The sequence below is a fragment of the Rhamphochromis sp. 'chilingali' genome (genome assembly GCF_963969265.1).
Source record: "Rhamphochromis sp. 'chilingali' genome assembly, chromosome: 8".
NCBI lineage: Eukaryota > Metazoa > Chordata > Actinopteri > Cichliformes > Cichlidae > Rhamphochromis > Rhamphochromis sp. 'chilingali'.
Genome location: NC_137935.1, coordinates 35,280,316 through 35,306,333, shown reverse-complemented (window position 1 = coordinate 35,306,333; position 26,018 = coordinate 35,280,316). Strand labels below are relative to the sequence as shown.

Below are 26,018 nucleotides of genomic sequence, written 5' to 3'. Positions count from 1 at the left end.
CTTGGTTTTTCCACACGCTTCTTGCGACCCTGTTGACTATTTTGAATGAAACGCTTGATTGTTCGATGATCACGCTTCAGAAGCTTTGCAATTTTGAGACTGCTGCATCCCTCTGCAAGATATCTCGCTATTTTTGACTTTTCTGAGCCTGTCAAGTCCTTCTTTTGACCCATTTTGCCAAAGGAAAGGACGTTGCCTAATAATTATGCACACCTGATATAGGGTGTTGATGTCATTAGACCACACCCCTTCTCATTACAGAGATGCACATCACCTAATATGCTTAATTGGTAGTAGGCTTTCGAGCCTATACAGCTTGGAGTAAGACAACATGCATGAAGAGGATGATGTGGACAAAATACTCATTTGCCTAATAATTCTGCACTCCCTGTATAAGTGAATGAAAGAGGAAACAGACCCTGAAATACATATCGAGCTTCTGTTTTTCAACTAACAAGGAAAACTAAACATCAGAAAGAAAGCACACTCCTGGATAATACTGCCACTGTCGATAATAAAGCATCTCCCACACACGTAGATATAAACACATTACAGTCAATCCCAGATGAGCATGTATTGATTTTACAGTAAATATGAGACCAATCAAACTGCATCCTATTCATCAAGTCAAATGTGGAGCAAAGTGACCTTTCATTAAAGGTCCATCTAAAGAAGCAGGTATATATATTAATGTGCTGTGTTGTGTTACTAAATGTAGTTTCCCAGACAGACTGCATGAGCTGTTATATTTCTGTTTAATAAAAGTTGCTGCATGTTTCATTTTATACAATTAAAGACCCACAAAGAAGAAAATGAGCATTTTTTTTTTACCTTTATGGTATAAATTCTATGAAATTATGAAAATGATTAATCACGGAGGCTGCACTGTCAACACCAGTGGTGGTGGAAGTTTAAGGTGGACTCTAGGGGAGGACCAGAAATCTACTGAAACTAGTTTATTGGTACTTGAGCCTGTAATTGCTTCCAAATTATTGAGCAAAGGCTGTGAATACTATTAATACTATGGTATTTCTGTAGTCAGACAACAGAATGATTATGACACATAGCATATGCGTCATAATGTCATTTCATAGCTTCATTAATAGAAGTTTGTCTATTAAGTTAGAATGAAGTTGTTTTAATTTCTGTTGGGTTAGTTGTTACAACTTCTAAAATTAGGCTACACCTTTTTGTCTTTGTAACTATTGTGGCATTTATTTTTGACATGTTAGCTGTAAGAATTCAAAATCAGAAAGAAAAAAATATCCAAGTGACAAGAGTCCCAGTGACATTGCTATGCATTGGGTAAATTCTTATTAATCATGGCTGACTGTCAGATATCTGTTTCAGTGTTAATGGAAACTGCATGTGGTAATAAGGTCAACATAGATTTAATGAGAAAATGAACCATTTAGCATAAACTGTAAGGAAAACTAGTAGCTAAATTGTTAGCTTAGAGGTGTGGCCTGTCAAGGGTGTGAATATCCATCCGTTCTCTGCCGCTTATCCTTTTCAGTGTTGCGGAGCCTATCCCAGCTGTCTTAGAGCCAGAGGCAGGGTACACCCCAGACAGGTTGCCAATCTGTCGCCGGGCTAACACATAGACAGAGAACCATTCGCACCTATGGGTAGTTTAGTTTCCAATTAACCTATCCCCACTAACTGCATGTCTTTGGACTTTGGGAGCAAGCTGGAGTACCCAGACTATGCAAACACATTCCCATCAGGCAGCACCACAAAAGCAAAAAGTGTCTTCCCAAACTCCACACAGAAAGACCTGATGGTGGAATTGAGCTCAGCACCTCCTTGCTGTGAGGCAACAGTGCAAACCACTGTGCCACCATGCTGGTTTTAAATAGGTATTATAAATTTGATTATTTGAAGTAGTAATTTGAAATAATCAACTTGAACCAGAGTTGCCTTGAGGTGAAATATCGAAATAAAATTGATCGGAATTCATTGCAATGATATCAATTACCAGCAGCTGTCACTCCTCAGCGCTGCACATAATACAAAGCTGCGTTTCCACATGAAAAGATTAAGAGCTGCTGTGGGTGTAACAAAGAAGTTACACCCACAGTGGTGTAGCACAGGCGCTGGTGCATCTTTTACTGCTGTAGAAAAGACAGAGGAAACAGTAAATTATGTAGCCTACCTTAAAGAGTGAACAGTGGGAACTGATACCAGCTGAACAATTGAACATGAAGATTTTAGGCTGATTCTTTTTTGTTGTTGTTGACTTTGTAAAAAAAAAAAAAAAGTCTTTTTACTCTTCCTGTCTGTAAAAAGATATATTTTCTTTTGTAAAAAATAAAAAATAAAGTTGATGGTAACAGTAGGGTAAGTACCATAGAGATAAAGATGAGCATAGATGCTGTATTGTCAGTTTAGGTTGGGAAACAAATGTGTGTTCAGAGAAATGCCAGTTCATGCCTGTAACTCGAGTGTTTATCAGGTAAATAGAACCTCCAACCGCCCCGCTTCCCACAGAGTTGTTATGAAGTGAAGCCTGTCGTTTTTTTATTTGAGGCTGTAAACATGCAGTTTAGTTGGAAGTTTTAACATGGGAGTCTTTAATGAATGACTCACTTGTGGAAGCGGCAGTAATCCTTGGCTTCATTTTTCTACCGAACAGGTTCATACTTGCTAATTATATTTATTAGCAAGCTCTACAGTTGTAGCTTGAGTCTTAGAAAAAAAACATATTTAAAAATAGGGAAATTGGGGAATTTTTATAGGGAAATTTAGGCCTGAAATAAATTAACAGTTGAGTTGGTTCGGGCATCTGACTATGATGCCTCTTGGACACCTATCAGGCATGTCCTACTGGGAAGGAAGCCTCAATACAGAGCCAGGACTCAATGAAGAGATTATGTCTCTTGGCTAACCTGGGAACGACTGTGTATCGCCCTGGATGACCTGGAAGAGGTGGCCGAGGTCAGGGAAGTCTGGGCTTCTCTGCTTAGACTGCTGTGACTCCAGATAAGCAGTAGAAGGCAGATAAATGGATGGATGGATGGAAATAAATAAATCAACAACAATAAAATGTTGTAATGATGTGAGAAAGTTCACAACCTGGAGCTCTACTTTGGATTTGATCAGTAGTTGATAAAACTTGTGAAAATGTACCAACTGAATTATAAATTGGCTAGTTGCACAGGCTCCATGCACCACTGGTCCCTGATTTGATTGATTAATTATTTATTAATATGTAGACATTTTAGGAGGTTTATGTTGAAATAAACCTGCCAGCACATATTTCTACCATATTCCAACCATACTTCTGCCACCTTTGACAGCTCTGCCACTGAAAGAGCCCCAAGCCAGCTGAGAGCTGATTTTCAGCACATTCTGATAACTCGCTAATCCTTCCTGCCACATACCCTGCACCTTTTTCTAAATACAAGCACACAACAGCTGGTGAAGACCAGCCGCAACATCCAAATGCACACATTCATATTTAAGGTTAAGAAACATCCATCATTAGCACACGTATATGCATGCTGATACAAGCCTGCAGATGTGCTAAAGGATTTGACTTGATTAACAAAAAAAGCGTACGCTTTAGATATATGTGCAGCCGCTCAAATGCTCACTTGCTCTCACACATTTGGTGTCACAAACAGCAGCACAGCAGCCTCCACAGAGTGTGTGAAAGGTCTATTCATTGCTGTGTGACTCCAGCTAAGTGGGGTGACTAGTGAATCTTTACTTAGAGCAGCGGAAAGCTTCGCTGCTTTATCACTGCAGCTGCTCCGATTCTCTCTCTTTCTGCTCTCAGTTCTTTTACCTCTTTATTCCTCCTGTTTCACACCTCTTCTGTCTGCTCTCTTAATTTCTAATTTGTCTATGTGTTGTTCCATCTATGTGTCTGTGTCTCTACTTTTCTCGAGCTGTGAATCGGACAGCTCAGCTTGACTTTGCTCATAATAACAGTATCTGTTCCTGGATGTGTGCGGGTTCATCTCTGCTCATATTGCGGTTAGTCAAATGTCAGATATTTGCCAGTCTGTCACCTCATCACATTATCAGATTTGAATTATTTCATTTACTTTTCAAAATGTCAGCTAGAGCCATTCTAATTCAAACACAGATAAAGGTGCTTTTTATAGCGTGGAGCTATTTGAAGAAGCTAGCAGCGAAGAGGCGATTCAGAGTGCACCAAGCATAAGAAAAAAGTGATTGATTTGTTTGGTTTAACCCATGACTAACCTTAAGACTTTCCATAGCAGTGCTTTTATCACCATGAAGGTCGTGTGGCTCAAATCCACCGATCCAAGCTGTTTATGCTCGAGAGTTAGAGCCACACCCCACGATCCTGTACCACACAGGTTGCGTAGTGAATGTAGCATAAGCGACTCGAATTTAGGAGACCAGCGTCACAGCCTAATAGGAAGCGCATATAGATAATCTAGATCTATATAAATGTAAGAACTAATCATTTGGATCACAGGGATTGGTAATTGTCGTTAATTGAATCATTTCTATTTCCCCTTTGTTAGTTAACATCCAGTCCATGTTGTTATTCCATCAAATCAGTAATTTAATAACATAATATAAATTGTTCCAAAAGGCACCAGTTACCTGTGTTGGTGCACCTGTCAATCAAAGTACCCATGCTCCTATCTTTAGCATTGACAAAATCCACCTGAATGAAATTACCTGTATATAGTCGTGGCCAAGACTTTTGTTAGTGACATTTTGTCATTTCAGTTTACTTTAAATTTAATTTTTATTTATGTATTTTTTGACATATTTCTATAATATTGTGTGGAACAATTGCAAGGATTTCAAAACAGTTTATTGACAAATGAATAAAAATAGTTTTATCAGTGGTTTTATAGTTTAATAGTTGCCAAAATGTTTTTTTTATGTAGGAGGCTAAAACAGTTTTATGGAACAAGCTTTCAAAGCTGTTAAGATGGGCATTTTAACATGGGTATTGATGGGGATTCTCATTATCTACTGTTTACATTACTCATTCATTATATGTATGCACGTGGAAGATTTTCAATTAAATGCATGCAGGCACCAGACTGTACAGACTGTCTGTAGTCACAACAAGATACCGTGTACTCAGCCACCATTAACTCTCTGTTCCTTCTTGCTGTTTCTAAAGCCTTCATAGAGTTTACCAGTCCATTCCCTTGAATTATTAAAACATTTGCTGATGCAGAGACCAAAGAGCAACCCACTGAGTCCAAGCGTAAAGAATTTATTTTACTTTAGCTGGCAGATTGGACTGGAAGGTGCAGATATGGGTTTGAGAGAGTTGGCAGCCGGGCAAAGCTGGATTATAGTTCTTAAACCAAGAATCAGGTACATTTATTGAAGTCTTGAGCCTTACAGTTCACTATCATGTGCATGTATCATGCAGATATGACAGATTGGCAAGGACTGGAGGAGAAGCTGGGTTTGAAATGGTGCAGAGTCTGATTGAGGATGAAGACTGATCGGAGACTGATTGTGTGCCACCTGCAGACACGCTCACAAAACAAAATGGCAACAACAAGGGACACGTGGAAAGGTTTACAGACCTCCCTGCCGGAGAAGGCATACACCTTGGACCATGACAAAATTATTACCACAGATCTCAGTTAATACCCAAACCAGGATATCATTTATGTCGCAGTGATGTGCTCATGAATGTAATTATATATTTCAGTAAAATGATAAACGTGAGCTTGACTTTTAGCACGATACAAGTAAAGACTCATCAGGTAAGGACTGTGTGTAAGTTTGATTAAATTCTGACCAGTACTCTAAGAGGTGTAGTAACTCTTAAAGTGAAATGTGGACAGACAATGGATGCCTCACTATGGTATGAGCTCATCACTAAAAATGACTAAAAGCATGATGATGAAAGGTGATTTCATTGTGATTTAAAAGATCACACATAGTAGGTTTTACAGTGTTGCTAGTTCGCACATTCAAGCATGGATGTTCATCAGAACAAGCAAGAAACACACCCAAATGAACTCAGTCGCTGCATTCAGTCCTTTAGGCTACGTTCACACTTCAGGCGAAAGCGCATCAAATCCGACTTTTTTGACCCTATGCGACCCATATCCAATCATGGTATGACAGTGTGAATGGCACAAATCTGATATTTTCAAATCCGACCTGGGTCACTTTCGTATGTGGGACTGAATACGATACATATCTGACGTTTTAGAAAGCGACTGCTGTTTGAATGGTCATGTTGCATTAAATCCGTCTTTTACGTCACTGACACAAGACAGACACCAATTGTCAGCCCACAAAATATATTACTTTCTAAGAGATTATTAGTAATGGCCAAGGATATTATTGCTCAGCATGAAGTTTGTCTGACAAAGAATGACTCATAGCACGTAATGTCACAGTCAGTAGGAAATTATAGTTTCTAAAATAATAATTTCTGTGCTGAGCTTTTCATTTCAAGCGGAACTAATGTGCTTATTAGATGTGTTTTTACGAACTAAATGTGAAAAAGCAGTGAATGTCCAATTCTGCCTCCTTGAAAGCAAAATATAAAGAAATAAGTGGTGGCTCAAGACTTATGCACAGCACTGTAGGTAGCTCTGCAAGGACTTTATGAGTGATAACTCCCTGAGATCAAACCACTGTTCCGAATCAGCCATCTGCTAGGTCTTCCCCTGCACCTCCTGACCACTGAAACAAGAGCAATAAGATTGAATTATCCAAACAATTCATCTGCAGTACAGAGGAAATGGTCATTTGGCAGAGCATGAAAAATTGGACCAAAGTAATGGTTCCATTTGTACTGTGCAAACTAACCTCATCAGCTGCTAGCCTGCAGGGAAGAGGTAGAGATGAGGCAGACAGATAAATAAAAGGAGGTGGGGGTGGAGAGTAAAGGATGGAGAGGTCATTAGTTCTCTGGAGACTGGAAAGATTCACAGATGTGTTCTGTATCAATAATGTAACAAGGAAGAGGAGAGAGGGAAGCAGGACACCAGAGTATGAAGAAAGGAAAAAGAGGCGGGGAAACACAACACAGAGAGAGAGAGAGAGAGTGAAGGAGGGAACAGATGAAGGAATTGTGATAAGTGGATGCAGGAAAAGGTGGAAAGCATGCAGTGAGGCTGGAACACTGCTGCTGTTCCCAACAACACAAGCTCTCTCTCATTCTCTCATGCTTTATTGACACCATGAGATCACTCTTACAATAAATACCAAGAGTGCCAGTAAAAAAGACCACACAATAAAAACAAGGAGAAATTAGGGTCAAATATTTGCCTATAAATAATAATAGTTGGTTAGTATGAACGGTGGTTCCATAGTGCAATGGTTAACATATTCAAAATCGCAGCTTGACACTGGGAGGAGACCCCGGGGTGTGCGTTGAGTGTAAAAATGTGTGTCTGATCAAAGATGTAGATCCATCTGCTGTGTGACCCTTTGTAAAAAGGGAGCAGCTGATAGAGGGTGCTTTGTTAGTATGAAACTTGAATTCAAACTTTTGCCTTTTTATTAGATCAAAAGTCACAGAGTGTATCTTACAGTCTGGAACAACAGAAAGCTAATAAGGTGTGCATTTGTTTCAGTTCAGGTATCAATAAAAGTTTTTTCCAAAAGAAAGCAAATCAAAAGAGCAACCTTGTAATTTCAACACTGCAACAACACCGAAACTCACTCAGAATATTTAAAACAAAATCCTGATCATGTGACATGACATGTATATATGAAATGCTGCAATTAGTCCATCGGCTACAGCCCTGTGCAAAACGTTTTCACAGAACTCAATCATGTGGAAAAACTACAGCCAGCCTGTCCTGGCTTGTAGAACCAGTTTAGCTATTTTGTATTAACATCTTTAACATCTGCACTTCATCTTGGATGAATTATAGCCCACGTTTATTTACAACATTGCTTATGTCACGAATGACGGAACAGACTCAGGTGCAGATTTGGAGTAAATGGCAAAGGTTTATTTACACACAAAAAACACCAAGTGACATATATGTATGTATACATGTATGTATGTATGTATACATACATACATACCGAGCTATATATCCTTCAAGCTCGGGTCCTCTACCAGAGGCCTGGGAGCTTGAGGGTCCTGCGCAGTATCTTAGCTGTTCCCAGGACTGCGCTCTTCTGGACAGAGATCTCCGCTGTTGTTCCCGGGATCTGCTGGAGCCACTCGCCTAGCTTGGGAGTCACTGCAGCTAGTGCTCCGATTACCACTGGGACCACCGTCACCTTCACCCTCCACATCTTCTCGAGCTCTTCTCTGAGCCCTTGGTATTTCTCGAGGTTCTCGTGTTCCTTCTTCCTGATGTTGCTGTCATTTGGAACCGCTACATCGATCACTACGGCCGTCTTCTCATGTTTGTCTACCACCACTATGTCCGGTTGGTTAGCCACCACTATTTTGTCCATCTGTATCTGGAAGTCCCACAGGATCTTAGCTCGGTCATTCTCCATCACCCTTGGGGGCATCTCCCATTTTGACCCCGGGACTTCCAGGTTATACTCGGCACAGATGTTCCTGTACACTATGCCGGCCACTTGGTTATGGCGTTCCATGTATGCCTTGCCTGCTAGCATCTTACACCCTGCTGTTATGTGCTGGATTGTCTCTGGAGCATCTTTACACAGCCTACACCTGGGGTCTTGCCTGGTGTGACAGCCTCAATGGATCTTGTGCTTAGTGCTTGTTCCTGTACTGCCATGATTAGTGCTTCTGTGCTGTCTTTCAGTCCAGCTTTGTCCAGCCACTGGTAGGATTTCTGGATATCAGCCACCTTCTCTATCTGCCGTGCAGGAGCCTGTCCTTCCATGATGGTTCCTCGTCTCCCTCCACTTTCTTGGGTTTCTGCTGCCTGAGGTATTCACTGAGCACTCGGTCAGTTGGGGCCATCTTCGTGATGTATTCGTGGATGTTCCTTGTCTCATCCTGGACTGTGGTGCTGACACTCACCAGTCCCCGGCCCCCTTCCTTCCGCTTAGCGTACAGCCTCAGGGTGCTGGACTTGGGGTGAAACCCTCCATGCATGGTAAGGAGCTTTCTTGTCTTGATGTCAGTGGCTTCTATCTCCTCCTTTGGCCAGCCTATTACCCCAGCAGAGTGCCTGATCACGGGCAGGGCGTAGGTGTTGATAGCCCGGATCTTGTTCTTACCGTACAGCTGACTCGTCAGGACTTTTTTTTTTCCTTTTTTCAAGTCAAGTTGGCTTTATTGTCACTTCAACCATATACAGTTAGTACACAGTGAAGCGAAACAACCTTCCTCCAGGACCAAGGTGCTACATGCAACATAAATTTACAACATAAATTAACAGAAAACACTAAACTAGCTAACTAAGAGGCCTAGTTAGCTGGCTAGCAGAGACAAGACAGACTGACCTAACATAAATTACAACAAAAACTAACTATCTAAGGAAGACTTTTTTTTTTGTTAACAGACAGCAGACAACAAAGTGCACGTGCAAATGTGCAAACAAGAGCAGCAAAGTGACAGTGTGACAAAAAAAAACAACAAAACACAACGTAACATAATAATAAGGTTTTGTGATGATGAGTTGAGGTAGTGGAGGAACAGTAAACATTCCTTAGTGTAGCAGCAAAAATTAGGAAGTAAAGAAGTCAGTGCAAAAAGTCCAGTAATAATATTGTGCAAAAGAGCATTTACAGGTTGGTGTGTACGATAGTTTGGTGGTGTAGGTCAGTGTGTTTGCGCTTGTGCTGATTAGTCAGTCCAGTCTCAATGTTTTGAGGTAGTTGAGTTAAGCTGAGTGATAATGTTTGTGTGTGTGTGTGTGTGTGTGTGTGTGTGTGTGTGTGTGTGTGTGTGTGTGTGTGTGTGTGTGTGTGTCAGTCCAGTCCCTTTTTGCTGAGGAGACGGATGGCTTGTGGTAAAAAGCTGTTCCACAGTCTGGATGTGTGTGCCCGAATGCTTCGGTACCTTTTTCCAGATGGCAGGAGTGTGAAGAGTGTGTGAGAGGGGTGTGTCCGATCAGCCACAATGCTGGTGGCTTTGCGAATGCAGCGTGTGGTGTAGATGTCCTCAATAGAGGGGAGAGAGACCCCGATGATCTTCTCTGCTGTTCCCACTATCCGCTGTAGGGTCTTGCGGTCCGATATGGCACAGTTCCCAAACCAGGCAGTGATGCAGCCGCTCAGGATACTCTCGATAGTTCCTCTATAGAAGGTGGTCAGGATCGGTGGTGGAAGCTGGGCCTTTCTCAGTCTTCTCAGAAAGAAGAGACGCTGTTGGGCTTTCTTGTGCAGGGAGCTGGTGTTGAGGGACCAGCCGAGGTCCTTCTCCAGGTGGACGCCCAGGAATTTGGTGCTGTCAACGATCTCCACAGAGGAGCCGTTGATGCTCAGCGGTGAGTGGTCGCCTCGTGTCCTCCTAAAGTCAACAACCATCTCTTTTGTCTTGTCAACATTCAGAGACAGGTTGTTGTCTTTACACCAGTCCGTTAGCCTCTGCACTTCCTCTCTGTACGCTGACTCGTCGTTCTTGCTAATGAGACCCACCACGGTCGTGTCATCAGCGAACTTAATGATGTGATTTGAACTGTGTGTTGCTACACAGTCATGAGTCAGCAGTGTGAACAGCAGAGGATTGAGCACACAGCCTTGTGGGGCCCCAGTGCTCAGTGTGGTGGTGCTGGAGGTGCAGTTCCCGATCCGTACTGACTGAGGCCTTCAGGTCAGAAAGTCCAGGATCCAGTTGCAGAGGGAGGTGTTCAGGCCCAGCAGGCTCAGCTTTCCGATCAGTTGTTGGGGGATGATCGTGTTGAATGCTGATCTGAAATCTATGTACAGCATTCGAACGTGTGAGTCCTTCTTGTCCAAGTGTGTGAGGGCAAGATGGAGTGCAGTGGAGATGGTGTCGTCCGTTGAGCGGTTATGGCGGTACGCAAATTGCAGTGGGTCCAGTGAGGGGGGCAGCAGGGTCTTGATGTGTCTCATGACGAGCCGCTCGAAGCACTTCATGATGGTGGGTGTAAGTGCAACAGGACGGTAGTCGTTGAGACAGGACACAGAAGACTTCTTGGGCACGGGGACGATGGTGGTGGCCTTGAAGCACGTGGGAACGACGGCACTGCTCAGAGAGATGTTGAAGATATCGGTGAGAACATTTGCCAGCTGTTCAGCACATTCTCTGAGCACTCTGCCTGGGATGTTGTCTGGTCCAGCAGCTTTACGTGGGTTGACTCTGCGTAGAGTTTTCCTCACCTCAGCTGTAGTGAGACACAGGACCTGGTCGTTCAGAGGAGGGGTGGTCTTCCTCGCCGCCACGTCATCCTGCTTGTCGAACCGAGCGTAGAAGTTGTTCAGCGCATCTGGGAGGGAGCCGTCACTGTCACAGGCAGGTGATGTCGTCCTGTAGTTAGTGATGGCTTGTAAGCCCTGCCACATGCGCCGTGTGTCGCCGCTGTCCTTGAAGTGGTTGTGGATTCTCTGGGCGTGTGCGCGCTTCGCCTCTCTGATGGCCCGAGAAAGTTCGGCCCTAGCTCTTCTAAGTGCCACCTTATCTCCCGCTTTGAAGACAGAGTCTCGGGTCCTCAGAAGTGCACGCACTTCCGCAGTAATCCACGGTTTCTGGTTGGGTCGTGAGATGATGGTCTTGGAGACAGTGACGTCATCGGTGCACTTGTTGATGTAGCTGGACACTGATGACGTGTACTCCTCCAAGTCAGTGAAGTCGCCGTAAGTTGCAGCCTCCCTAAACATGTTCCAGTCAGTGCTCTCGAAACAGTCCTGAAGAGCAGAGATGGCTCCTGCTGGCCAGGTTTTCACCTGCTTCAGAACCGGTTTTGATCGCCTGACGAGTGGTCTGTATGCTGGAATTAGCATAACAGAGATGTGGTCTGAGTAACCGAGGTGGGGGCGGGGCTCTGCCCGATATGCGCCGGGGATGTTTGTGTAAACAAGATCCAGCGTGTTTTCCCCTCTCGTTGCAAAGTCCACATACTGATGGAATCTAGGAAGCACTGACTTGAGATTTGCATGGTTGAAATCTCCAGCAACAATAAACAGTTGATCCGGGTGTGTATTTTGCAGTTCACTGATCTTTGTATATAGTTCCCATAGCGCTTCCTTAGCATCAGCGCTAGGTGGAATGTACACTCCGATAATGAAAACAGTGGTGAATTCCCGTGGTAAATAAAAAGGTCTGCATCTAACAGTCACAAACTCCACCAGCGATGAGCAATAACTAGAAACTAGCACAGAGTTCTTGCACCATTTCGCGTTGATGTAAACACTAGGGGTGCAACGATATTCGTATCGATATTGAACCGTTCGATACAGTGCTTTCGGTTCGGTACGCATATGTATCGAACAATACAACATTTGTAATTTATTTTATCAACTTTCCTTCTGACGATGCTGTCTGTGTTGAGCGCTCAGTGAATCTGCGTTCGACTACTCCGCCTAGGCTGCACTGTCGAGCGCAGATCCACTAAGTGCTCAACACAGACAGCATAGTCAGAAGGAAGAGCGCAGGGCAAGCTAGCAAGACAGAAGTTAAGCTCTCCTTGCAACATGGACCTCCCCCACTCTCATTCAGATCTGGCGTTTGGAATTATTTTGGTTTTCATGTGACGTATGACCCTGAAGGTAAGCGAGTCATGGACTAAAGTAAAACAGTATGTTGGATGTGCCATGCAATGCTCAATTACATGGGTGGGAACTAGTGTGTTAGCGCAGTTAGCTCGTTAACGTGTTGGCCATCTTTTTAACCATTTGACTTGAAGTTGATTTAAGTAGATGCATATTCTATTCTTTGTGATAAGAACACATGTGAAACAAGTGATCATTTAGCCATTTATTTTTAGCTCAAAATGACAACATTAACACAATAAAACAGGTCTCTTTCTTAAACAGAAGCCTGTCATGCTTAACTTTTGAGAATATAAGTAAATCTTTCTTTAAAAGAACTCTGTCCTGCTTAACTTAAAATAATAGAAAATAATAGAAAGAAAAATATTCTTGTAACAGTGCACATTTAGTGCATTTAGTACAATTGAGTTCAGTTGAGGTATTATTTCAGCTTTTCTAATGGTAATCAGCTGCTCCTGTTTGTAAACCCGCTTGTTCCCATGATTACGCATCATAACTCATCATCATTATTCACCTATGTATTACTTTTATGTATTAGTCATCTATTTGTTGTAATCATCTATCCTTGCAGTTGTTTATTACACAAAATAAGTTATATTATCACACTTCTGGCCACATAGCGCTGATATTCACTGCACATGCCCATATTAACTTTTTCCAGCCAGGTGTTTTCCTTTTCCGATTCTTCTCTTTCTCTGAGGGGAACAAATATTGCTGCTCTAATGCTGGGCTTATGCTGGGCTTACACTGTGCGATTTTTGGCCCATTTTGAGACGATTTTTGAGTCGTGCGACGGTTTTGGCGATCGGCCCGATTTTGGCCTTCATCGTGCGTCGTGTAGTATACGTGGGGTAACGAGAAGTGATTAACACCTCACGACCAGCTCCCGATCATCAATCGCTCGTGAGGGTCTCACCACAGCCGCTCACACTGCTCATGCGCAAACACGTAAACGTCGGTGAAAAAGACGGAGCAGCACGGCAGTGCTGCGTGTGATCTGGACACAAGCGATGGAGGCACAACTTGTAGAACTTTGGAAAGCTCATCCGAGCCTTTTCGATGTGGCATCACAAAATGATCACGACCACAACAACCGTGAAAATAGTTGGATTTACACTGCTGCTCAATCACAGCTGCCTGATCAATGTTTTTCATTAGCAATTTAGCAAAGTTGATGGTGGTGGTGTGTCTGTGTGAGTGAAAGACAGAGAGAGCGAGCGACAGATTTTCTGTTATAACCTTAATTTTATGGACGCACAGTGTGAGCACTCAGGTCGCATCAGAGCATCGGGCCGTATAGTGTGAGACCTGCATCGTGACCTACGAACTTCTAACCCCTGCGAGTCAATCGTGCAGTTTGAGCAGGAGCTGAATAACGTGACTGAAAAAATCGCACAGTGTCTGCCCAGCTTTAGGTGTACTGTCGTCCGAGACTTGCACCGCAGTGTCGGCGTTTGTTTCCCTGTTGGCCATGCTTGTTGTTGTGGTCATCTGTTGTCTTCCGGTATTTTCTCCGCAAGCGACCTTTCCTCGACCAATGAGATGAGCGGTAATCTGAATTGTCATACTCGAATTGTCATAAGTGTGCTGTCAGCTCATTGGTAACAAAGCAGGAGAGGGGCTGGGAATTATGTTTTCAAACAAAGCGTTAATTCCATTAAAAGTTATAGACTACTTTTGATTCTCACTGTATTACGGGACAAAGTGCGTCCCTTATTAGCTCAATACGGGACGTGTACTTTTGTTTCGAAATACGGGACGATTCCATATTTTAAGGGACGGTTGGCAACCCTATGCACGGGGCGATCGGCGGTAGCTCGTTAACGGAGATTTGCCGTGTTGTGGCGTTAAGGTCATTTCAACGAGATTAACCTGAAAGCACTAGTGGGAACACAACGAATATGACTGCACATTTACATCATCCTAGTGCAAAGACAAAAACAACAAGCATGCTACTAACTTTAGCCGAGTCATTTAGACAGCTGTTACCACATGATTCTCCTTATGCTGCTGAGACTGTACTTTTGAGTTAAAATATATATTTATAATTTTAATAAATGACAAATTAAAAAGGCATGAACATTTTTTTTTGTATCGAAAAAATATCGAACCGTGACACCAAAGTATCGAACCGAACCAAACCGTGAATTTTGTGTATCGTTGCACCCCTAGTAAACACACAAGCCGCCACCGCGAGTCTTACCGCACAGAGCTGCATTTCTGTCGGCGCGAAACGAGGCCAGCCCATTTAGCTGAATAGCGGCATCCGGTACTCTGTCGCTGAGCCATGTTTCCGTGAAAACAAAGACACAGCAGTCTCTAACCTCACGCTGTGTAGCCTGCTGGAGTCGGATGTAATCCAGTTACTTGGTTGTTGCAGCTTTCCTAGCGGCCTCTTCATGGTTCCCATTCGTCTGTGGGATCCCCAGGTACTTGTAACTGTCCTCTATGTCTGCAATGTTGCCTTCTGGTAGTTTGATCCCCTCCGTTCTGACTACCTTCCCTCTCTTTGTTACCATCCGACTACACTTCTCCAGCCCGAACGACATTCAGATGTCATTGCTGTATAGCCTGGTAGTGTGGATCAGTGAATCGATGTCTCGTTCACTCTTGGCATACAGCTTGATGTCATCCATGTACAGGAGGTGGCTGACAACTGCTCCGTTTCGTAGTCGGTATCTGTAGCCAGTCTTGTCAATTATCTCACTGAGGGGGTTCAGGCCTATGCAGAACAGCAGTGGGGACAGAGCATCTCCTTGGTAGATCCCGCACTTGATGGTGACTTGTGCTATGGGCTTGAGGTTGGCCTCCAGTGTTGTCCGCCACATCCCCATTGAGTTCCTGATGAAGGCTCTCAGGGTCCTGTTGATCTTATATAGTTCTAGGCATTCCAGGATCCAGGTGTGGGGCATTGAGTCATAGGCCTTCTTGTAATCAATCCAGGCAGTGCACAGGTTGGTCTCGGCTGACTGCTCTGTCTGCCAGTAGCTGGTGTTTTGCGCCTCTGGTATTCTTGCCCATCCCTTTCTGTGCCCCGCTCATGTATTGACCCATGTGCCTGTTCATCTTAGCCACTATGATGCCTGACAGGAGCTTCCACGTGGTGCTGAGGCAGGTTATTGGTCAGTAGTTGGAGGGGACAGGTCCCTTCTGGGGGTCCTTGAGGATCAGGACTGTCCGGCCTTTGGGTAGCCATTCCGGGTGTCTCTCGTCAACTAGCAGCTGATTCATTTGTGCTGCCAGGCAGTGCAGTCAGCTTCTTCAGCCAGTAGGCGTGAACCATGTCGGGCCCTGGTGCTGTCCAACTCTTCATACTGGAGACCCTTTCTTGCATATCGGCCACTGTGATGGTTACTGGACCCTGTTCGGGGAGGTCGCTGTGGTCTGCCACTAGCCACTGAGCATTGCCATTATGGGTTGCGTCCTTCTCCCATATGCTCTTCCAGTGTTGTTCTGCCTCCAGCCTTGGTGGTGCTGTTCTCATATTGTTCCCCTGCCACTGAGAGTACACCTTGGCTGGTTCCATGGAGAACAGCTGGTTTATTCTCTTGCCTTCTATCTCTCTGGTGTACCTCCTCAAGCGACTGGCCAAGGCTGTGAGTCGTTGCTTGGCAGTTTCCAAGGCCGCAGGTATGGACAGCTTCCTGTACTTCTTAGGCACCTTCCTCATCGCGCCTTTCTGCAACTCCGATAGTTGGCTAACCTCCCTCCGTGCTACCTTGATCTTAGCCTCTAGCCTCCTTCTCCATGGAGGGTACTGCTCCTTGTGATCTCACTGATCACTGCTGCCGTATTTTAGATCAGCTTGTTAGTGTCGGTAATCGTGGCTGTAGGTATTGTCCGTAGTGCTGCATTAACATCATCTAGCAGACCTTCTGAGGGTACTTCACGTAATCTTGGCTACGGGGGGTCCAGGTTTCAAGTTTGGCCATGAACCTATCTTTCAGGTCAGTTCCTCTCGCACTCAACGATCCTTCTCCTATCGCACTTGGGGCTTGGTACCCAATCTCGGGTGGGGGTGATGATATCTCCCCCCTGACCTGGCGTCCTGGCTCCCCCTTGCCGTAGCATTTATGTTGTACCTCGTCAATCTCTAGCTGTGAGAGCAGTCCCTTCTTTCGAATATTGGAACACTGAGCTACTAGTTGTTTCGCCGTCATTGTGGATGTTGGGTATCGAAGAATCCATAGGTCCCTCATCCTATTCATGTAACCCCTTCTGCCAGGGTTACTTGCGTAGTAGCATTCCAACAATATATATATGTGTATATATACACACATATATATATATATATATATATATATATAATGTGAGGGAAATCCATGGGGCTTCAACAGTCCACGGGGTATTGCGGGCGGGGTTCTCACTCTCCTCCTCAGCCACGCCACACTACACACTCCTCTTCGCTCGAGTCCACTCTGCAAACTCGCATGCGTTCAGGAAATCCAAAGGAAGGGCTTGAGGATAGGATAGAGGAGTCTATGCACAAAACAGATCAATGCCAGAAAAACAGGAGGGATCACGAGATTAGGTTGAGCTGAGGTTACCCTGAAATGTGTAGTACAACATTCCAGCGATAAGAAGAACTGAGCCTCTGCCTTAAATAGCGTCTGGGAGTGGCAGGATGATGAGCCGCAGGTGAGTAACCGTTTTCAGATGTGCTGGCCAATAAGCTAGGTCCAGGCAAGGAGGAGAGAGAGAGAGAGAGAGAGAGAGCAAGAGTAGGAGAAAACCGTAACAAATATCTGTAGCCTCACTGAGCCAGCCGGTTAAACACAGGGAACGTGACAGTTTAAGCACTTTGAGTTTTGCAGGATTTGTTGTTGCACAGCTCAGCATTTCAGTCAGGTTGAGGTGCTAGCTGTTACACTCACTGTGGCTCAAGTAAAGCACAAGTTTAAACATGAGTGTTGATATGAATCAATGAATCAAAATCAAATGAGTCGAAACAAAACAAAAGATAAAAAAAAGAAAAGAAAAAAATACTGTGGGCTACATTTATCATGCTGAATCTCGAAAATAAGAGCTTGTTCTGTCACAGCATGCGGGAATCAAAAAAATCTGAATTTACACAACAAAAATGCCTTCTCAATTTGTTTTTTTGCTATGTTTGACCACACATACATTTGCAGAACATATTCACAGTTTCTCAAAGGAAGTCATTATCACTTCATTTAATTTGAGAAATGAATTTTTCCATCAGCTCCCCTCTGGGCAGAGAGTCAGTAACTTTCAAAAGCAAGAACATAGTTTTTCTTTTTCTCCTTCCACTTTTTGCCCTTCGGCTTTTAACCTAGTCGCTCACAAACATCCATCCTCACCCCACAACAGGGGAACATAGAAGAGCTTTTTTTGACATCACCCTCAACCCTACCACCCCCACGCCCCCCTCCTCATCCCCCAACTCTCCACCATCTGTTTTGTACTGGATAACAGGGGACCTGACTAACCACCTGAATAAATGTATTTCAGTGTGGGTGGAAGTCTCACATACACACACAGCTACGATGTAGTGGAGGGTTTGGGTGACACCGTTTCTCAAATTGCTTCCTAGTTTCTATGATACAAACTAAGAAGCCATCTCTGGGATTATATTTATATTTATGAGTCACCATTATTTTGCGTCACAAGCAACAGATGTAATTTTACATGTCACTCATCCAAGGCCCTGGGAGGACTGTACCATTGTAAGAAAGTCATGAACATGCTTGGTACATGACATTTTTCTGTTTCATCAAAAAACATTTTTAGAGTGCCACACTGAATGTAAAGGTGCAATTCAGACACTCAGACTTAATGACACAATGTGATTGTGATGCAGCGCACCAAATGGTTTGATTATGGGCAGCCAATCAGCACACCCTGTAGAGTTCTAGTCCCCAGACTTGTGTGTGTGTCTGTGCGTGTCCTGTCATATCAGAAACTTGACAGAAGGTGTGTTTAGTAATTCTTTGCTCCAGTGGTCCTTGTATCCTTGAATTATATCAGTTCCTGTTGGCTGCTGTAGCACCTCACTGCCCTCTTTTATTCTGTGGTGATGCCATGTCAGACGTGACATTTCCTCTCTGTTCCTCATGTCAACTTAGCAACACCCGTAACTGACATCAAAATCATATACTTGTTGCATAGTTTGAAATGTACATGCATATGTATCACTTGAGTTCATATGTGGAATAGCTTCATAAGTGATGACTGATGCTCATACATTATAGAGAGGCCTATTAAAGCCACACTGGCTGAGGGACCATTCGGCCGCTTCTTGGCAACCTAAAATCCTTGTGAGCTCCTGCAAATGAGACACAACTGAAATTCAGATTTTGATTTGCTAGGTGGCTGGTGTGTAGGTGGAACTGGTAACCTGTGTTGGTCTAGAATCAACACTGCAACTGACCAATCATGTTGTTGTGATGTCATGGCTTTGTAATGTGGGGGGAAAAGAAAAATGGGCCTTTGTTTATATAAAACTCTCTTTTGGGACAGAGGTAATCATTTCAAATGCTTTCTCTATTAATTTTACAATAAGTTTGCTGTTAGCCCAATTTACCTATGTTGATTTGTTTATTGTTTGTTCTTGCCTAATGCTAACTGGATTATCAGATGTCATTTGTCACTTGCAATAATGATCCTGGACGAATATTATTATGATGATGTGGGAAGAACACCGACACTGGGATATCAAATGTTATGGTTGTGGTCAGGGAAGAAACATGTACAGTCACCAACAGGCCTCTTGTCCTTTGTTAGCAAAGGGTTATATATTTCTTTCCTTTGACATACTAAGCATAAATTGCTGGCAATGTACTATTGTATAGAATTCCCCAAGACCTGGCTCTCCCAAACATGGACAGTATATTAAACAAGGACATAACCTTTGTGACATCCATTGGTTAGTGAATCCAGTTGTGAAGCTTAAACCTGAGTACTTTGCTGCTATCTTGGCATTTTGAAACCAGACATGATGAAAAATGGATCTGACTGAGAAAGCGAGGGACACTGCATATACATTGTCAAACTTGTGATTAATAAATCATTAGCTTATGAGCAAACCCTGATTTATCCTCTTCAAGACTCCCATAAGATCATCAAGGAAATGTTTGCAGAGGTCACAGAGCATGGAGCCCGAGGGTTGTTTTCACTTCTATACACCTGAAGCTCTTCGGCAGCGGATGCGTCAACCCCTGCAGGTCATTAAATGGTATCCAGATTTAAGGCACTTCCACATTGCCTTCGCTTTTTAGACCCAGAAACTAAATCAACTCCTATATAAGGTCTATTATACTAACCTGTAAAGACCTGTTGACAAAAGAATGCAGGAAATTAACAGAAATGTTGTTAACCACGATAGATCGATAGCTATTGCTTTGTTTTTTGGTAACACTCTTTATCTGATGCCATATCAATGCAGCATTAAATATCTTATGCTTCCAATTACTCTACACTGCATGTGAATTGTTTGTGAAATATATCACAACTTGTTTTTCTAGCAAAATCCAGTGATGGCAAAAAAGGCCACCAGTGATAGCGTGGGTCTAGATGTTTGTATCTGATACCACTCTGGTATCAGGGTACCTCAAAGACAGCACAGATACAGAAATTGTTACAGGCTGATGCAATGTTAAATCACAAATACAGTGGGGCAAAAAAGTATTTAGTCAGCCACCGATTGTGCAAGTTCCCCCACTTAAAATGATGACAGAGGTCAGTAATTTGCACCAGAGGTACACTTCAACTGTGAGAGACAGAATGTGAAAAAAAAATCCATGAATCCACATGGTAGGATTAGTAAAGAATTTATTCGTAAATCAGGGTGGAAAATAAGTATTTGGTCATCTCAAACAAGGAAAATCTCTGGCTCTCACAGACCTGTAACGTCTTCTGTAAGAAGCTTTTCTGTCCCCCACTCGTTACCTGTATGAATGGCACCTGTTTGAACTCATCATCTGTATAAAAGACACCCGTCCACAGCTTCAAACAGTCAGACTCCAAACTCCGCCATGGCCAAGACCAAAGAGCTTTCGAAGGACACCAGGAAAAGTATTGTAGACCTGCACCAGACTGGGAAGAGTGAATCTACAATAGGCAAGCAGCTTGGTGTGAAAAAATCAACTGTGGGAGCAATCATCAGAAAATGGAAGACATACAAGACCACTGATAATCTCCCACGATCTGGGGCTCCACGCAAGATCTCATCCCGTGGGGTCAAAATGATCATGAGAACGGTGAGCAAAGATCCCAGAACCACACGGAGGGACCTGGTGAATGACCTGCAGAGAGCTGGGACCAAAGTAACAAAGGTCACCATCAGTAACACACTACAACGGCAGGGAATCAAATCCCGCAGTGCCAGACGTGTTCCGCTGCTGAAGCCAGTGCATGTCCAGGCCCGTCTGAAGTTTGCCAGAGAGCACATGGATGATACAGCAGAGGATTGGGAGAATGTCATGTGGTCAGATGAAACCAAAGTAGAACTTTTTGGTATAAACTCAACTCGTCGAGTTTGGAGGAAGCAGAATACTGAGTTGCATCCCAAGAACACCATACCTACTGTGAAGCATGGGGGTGGAAACATCATGCTATGGGGCTGTTTTTCTGCCAAGGGGACAGGACGACTGATCCGTGTTAAGGACAGAATGAATGGGGCCATGTATCGTGAGATTTTGAGCCAAAACCTCCTTCCATCAGTGAGAACTTTGAAGATGAAACGAGGCTGGGTCTTCCAACATGACAATGATCCAAAACACACCGCCCGGGCAACAAAGGAGTGGCTCTGTAAGAAGCATTTGAAAGTCCTGGAGTGGCCTAGCCAGTCTCCAGACCTCAACCCCATAGAAAATCTGTGGCGGGAGTTGAAAGTCCGTGTTGCTCGGCGACAGCCCCAAAACATCACTGCTCTCGAGAAGATCTGCATGGAGGAATGGGCCAAAATACCAGCTACTGTGTGTGCAAACCTGGTAAAGACCTATAGTAAACGTTTGACCTCTGTTATTGCCAACAAAGGTTATGTTACAAAGTATTGAGTTGTATTTTTGTTATTGACCAAATACTTATTTTCCACCCTGATTTACGAATAAATTCTTTACAAATCCTACCATGTGAATTCATGGATTTTTTTTCACATTCTGTCTCTCACAGTTGAAGTGTACCTCTGGTGCAAATTACTGACCTCTGTCATCATTTTAGGTGGTGGAACTTGCACAATCGGTGGCTAACTAAATACTTTTTTGCCCCACTGTAAATATTCTAACGTGAGAGCATTTTTTTCCAGTGGTATGAAATGTATACATCTTGTATTCAATTCAATTCAATTTTATTTATACAGCGCCAAATCACCTCAAGGCACTTTATATTGTAAGGTAGACCCTACAATAGTACATAGAGAGAACCCCAACAATCATATGACCACTATGAGCAAGCACTTTGGTAACAGTGAGAAGGAAAAACTCCCTTTTAACAGGAAGAAACCTCCAGCAGAACCAGGTTCAGCGACCGGTTGGTGTAAGAAAAGGAAGACAGGATAAAAGACGTGCTGTGGAAGAGAGCCAGAGATTAATATTATAATATATTTATCTCTAATCTTGTATGTAGACAGTATAACCTATTTTCTATGTTTATTCAACCAGTAAGTGACTAATCACAGTGTTAAATCTGCTTCACCACAAAATCATTACACTGTATCACTGACACGATCTCACAACCAGCAGACAAAGAAATGTTAGAACTCAAAAACTGTATATAAACCAGGGGACTCCAACTCCAGGCCTTGAGGGCCAGTGTCCTGCAGGTTTTAGATCTCACCCTGGGTCTACACACCTGAATCAAATGATTAGTTCATTACCAGGCCTCTGGAGAACTGCAAGACATGTTGAGGAGGTAATTTAGCCATTTGAATTAGCTGTGTTGGATCAAGGACACATCTAAAAACTGCAGGACATCTGCCCTCGAGGCCTGGAGTTGGGGACCCCTTATATAAACGATGGATGTAACCATTATAAAATCACTTATTCTATTGGGGCTGCTTTGTTTAAAGTAATTTCTCATTTAAACCAACAGGAGGATATTTTAAGGAGAAATTAAAGGAGTTATGATGCTATATCAGCTAACAGTTTTGCACTTTCTACATGTTGATAATGCAGGCTGTCTTTCTAGCCTAAGCTGTTTTACAAAGCTTGGTTTAAAAAGCACCTCGGAAATATGTAAAACAAATTATGCAAGGAGCAGTGAAAAGTACAATTTCAACAATATACTATACACACAAACAAGAAGGTGCAAAAACTACACTTTAAACATAAATATGCCGTTAGCTGTCTCCTCTGGTATGCTGACTTGCTAGCTCGTTCTTAATTTTTGTCATTGGCTGGGCATGTAAATACCAATAGAACTGATGTCTGTGAAAATAAAGCTACAAAGAAATTTTTTTCTTATTTTCTGGCTGCCGTCTGTAATTAAGCTGATATTTTGTGCCTCTGTCTGTGTGTGTTCAATAGGAGGGAGACTCTCTTGGGGCGATGGAAAAGGTTTGTCGTCAGCTGACCTACCATCTCAGCCCCCACTCTCGATGGAGGAGACAGGGCCTGCTCAAGAGGAAACCTCAGGCCTGGTGAGTGTGTGTCGTACAGCATGTATCTCTGTTTTTGTTAACATCCTAGTGTGTCACCAGTGTGTCATCATCTGCTGCCCCTTTGGATGCCAAAGAAAAGCTCTGTGATGTCTGTGTCTCTTTATTTTTTCACTCTCTCACAAACACAGTTGGAGATGAAATCTTTCCTCTCTGTGTCACCTTCACTGACTCACTTTAGCCTGTCGGCTTCCCTGTGGCTGTCAGAAGACCATTGTTTTTATTCATACATAATTCCTGAGCTGTGTTTTTGTGTATTGTTTTTCTGACTTTCAGTCCCAGTTAAAATTGGAAATATTGCTTTACGAGTCTGTATGTCTAGTAATTTATTTGATTCCCTTTGCATTTCAGCACTTAGCTTTCTCACCACTCTTCTTCATTGCACCTGCATCATGTGGAAAGTCTGTATTTACACTGCAGTGTTACACAATATGCAAATCAGTTATCAACACCAAGTATAAACTACTAATCCATATGCTTCTTTGGCTCAGCTCCAGTACAGCCATTAAAGATTAAATTCTCTAAAGCAATTCTCGAAATGAAATTTCCAATATAAGCTGGGTCCTGCATTACCACAGCAGTTTCTCAGTAAATGTGCTATATATGAAACACTCAAGGTAATTCATGTACTGTATACAAAGCATATATATACTTCTCTGCTCTCTGGTGCACAACATGTAGTGATACTTGATCTGCAAAGTGCAGTTAAACATCAGCAAAAATGCGTCAAAGAAGGAAATTAAAGGCTAAATCCTGTTGTGGACTGTTTTAATAAATCAAAGCCTGTTTACAGGTGTTTAGGGTGCACTGCTGCATATGTGGAAAAAAGGATATTTGAATCCTCTGGTTTTGAAGGGTAAAGGGAGTATCTAGAACTTTCTTAAATGTCTGGTGAGTCTCACTTGGTTTATATAGGAGTCCAAGTCAAAGGCTAGAATCTTCTGAATCTAAACCTTAAGAGCTGTAAGGAATACTCCAACAACTCTTTCCTTTGAACCTCTGGCTGTGTCGCGACGTGTCACTATTTTATTGTTGAATCGTCAACTCAGTTAATATTTTTTTTACTTGAATTGTCCCTTCTCAGCTCCTCTCTACACTCCACTTTAATAAATACAATCTCTGTAAATTTTATAGAGCCTGCCAATATTCATTTAACACAGAGCTGTGTTAAATGACTGTCGGCAGCTGACGTATCTGATATCCCTGCAGCATCATAATGTGCTTTTTCAGGATCAACATTGTTGTGATGTCATAGCTTTGCAGGAATGTAGGAATATAAAAATTTCTTCTGGAAGAAATAAATCGGCATTTCAAGTGTTTTCTTTATTCATTTATACATCATAATAAATATTTTTATCAACTTAGGTTTGCTGTTAGCCAAATTTAGGTTACTCATGTTGGTTTTCTAGTAGTAATTTTTTTTAAAGTATTAGCTAACTTCTTGGCTAATGTTAACTGTTAACATCACATTGGTCAGTTGCAATCTTGATCCTCGACCAAAGTTATGATGATGTTGGACCAACACTGGGATATCAGGTCATGTGTCATCAGGCCCGACCACGACCATAAAAGGACAGAGAGAGACAGCAGAGGTTACAATTAAACAATGAAAAGCATACATTAAAAAAGAGAGCTGAGCTTGATAACTGCAGATTTAACTAAGAAGTGCATGTAACCAAGTGTATGACCACATCAGTTATATGCTGACAGATGTACTGTAGGTTGTTTTTTCATTTTATGAATCAGGTCAACAAATTGTTGCCGCCACTGGGAGCTCTTGGCAGATTTGGAACATCGCAGCAGCCTCAGCTTCTGGAACTTTCTCTAATTTTGGCATCTTACCACTTTTAGTAAGCTGCACTATGTAAACCTGATGTTTCAGGTCGGTTTTTGTTCCAAAATTTACTGAAAAAATAAATGTTGAATGGAATTCTGTATTCTTTATGGTTTTCTTTTCCATATTTCAGATAATCAAAGTGATGGATTTCTGAAAGCGTGATCACCTCCAGCCACCCTGAGTGTGATCTAGTTTATGAATGTTCCAGCTGTGCCCTCAGAATCCTTTAGTAGGACAACCAGGATTTGACCTTGAAAAATCCTCTGTGTGCTTGGACAAACAAACTGACTTCTAACACTGTCACATAGTTCAGATGCTGGGAAAGTGTGGAAATAAGTCCCTCCCTCAAGTGACGGACCTCAGGGTATCTCAGGGTCTTGCTCATGAGTCGGGGGAGAGTGACACAAGAGACTGACAGATGAATCGTAGCAGTAATGTGGATGATGTAGCATTTCATTGCAGTAAAAAGAAAGCTGAGTTTCAAGGTCAAGCTATCAATTTCCTACCTTTACCTGTAACCTCAAAGTGTTGGTAGTGACCTACAGGATGAGCCTGCAGCCGAAGCGCCCAAAAAGAGTTGCCTCTATAGGCAAGGGCTTGTTAGAACCTCGGGGCATATGTTGTCTTTAGAGCACTCAGACTACTCAAGGCCTCTCTCATTTCAGCCCACAACATCCTTAAAGGCTAACACCTCAACTCCCAGAGAGGGAAAAGAAGCAGCATTGTGCTGAGGCGTCTCAACTGCAGTGATGTCTGAATGTTTGTATAGCATTTAAGGGAGATTTAATCAGTAATAAATTTTATCCTGTGACCTGTAACCATGTTCGGTTTGCTATTTAGCCCTTTGCTTACTTTATCTCAGTCAACATTGTTGTACCAGGGGGTGGCCGAGAAGGCAGAGGCCAGTCTTTAGACTGCAGCTCCCATGGCCTGGATCTGCAAAGCAGTAGAAGATAGATGGATGACTAAAAAGTTACT

At 42.9% G+C, this 26,018-nt stretch overlaps 1 protein-coding gene across 1 annotated transcript in view; it reads left to right on the top strand.

The window, feature by feature from the left end:
* The window catches only part of lrrc75a (leucine rich repeat containing 75A), a 74,110-nt gene that overhangs the window by 21,427 nt on the left and 26,665 nt on the right, over positions 1–26,018 (top strand). The window contains exon 3 of the mRNA XM_080889628.1: positions 23,073–23,185. Coding sequence (XP_080745754.1) covers positions 23,073–23,185 — 113 coding nt within the window. The remainder of the gene's footprint in view (positions 1–23,072; positions 23,186–26,018) is intronic.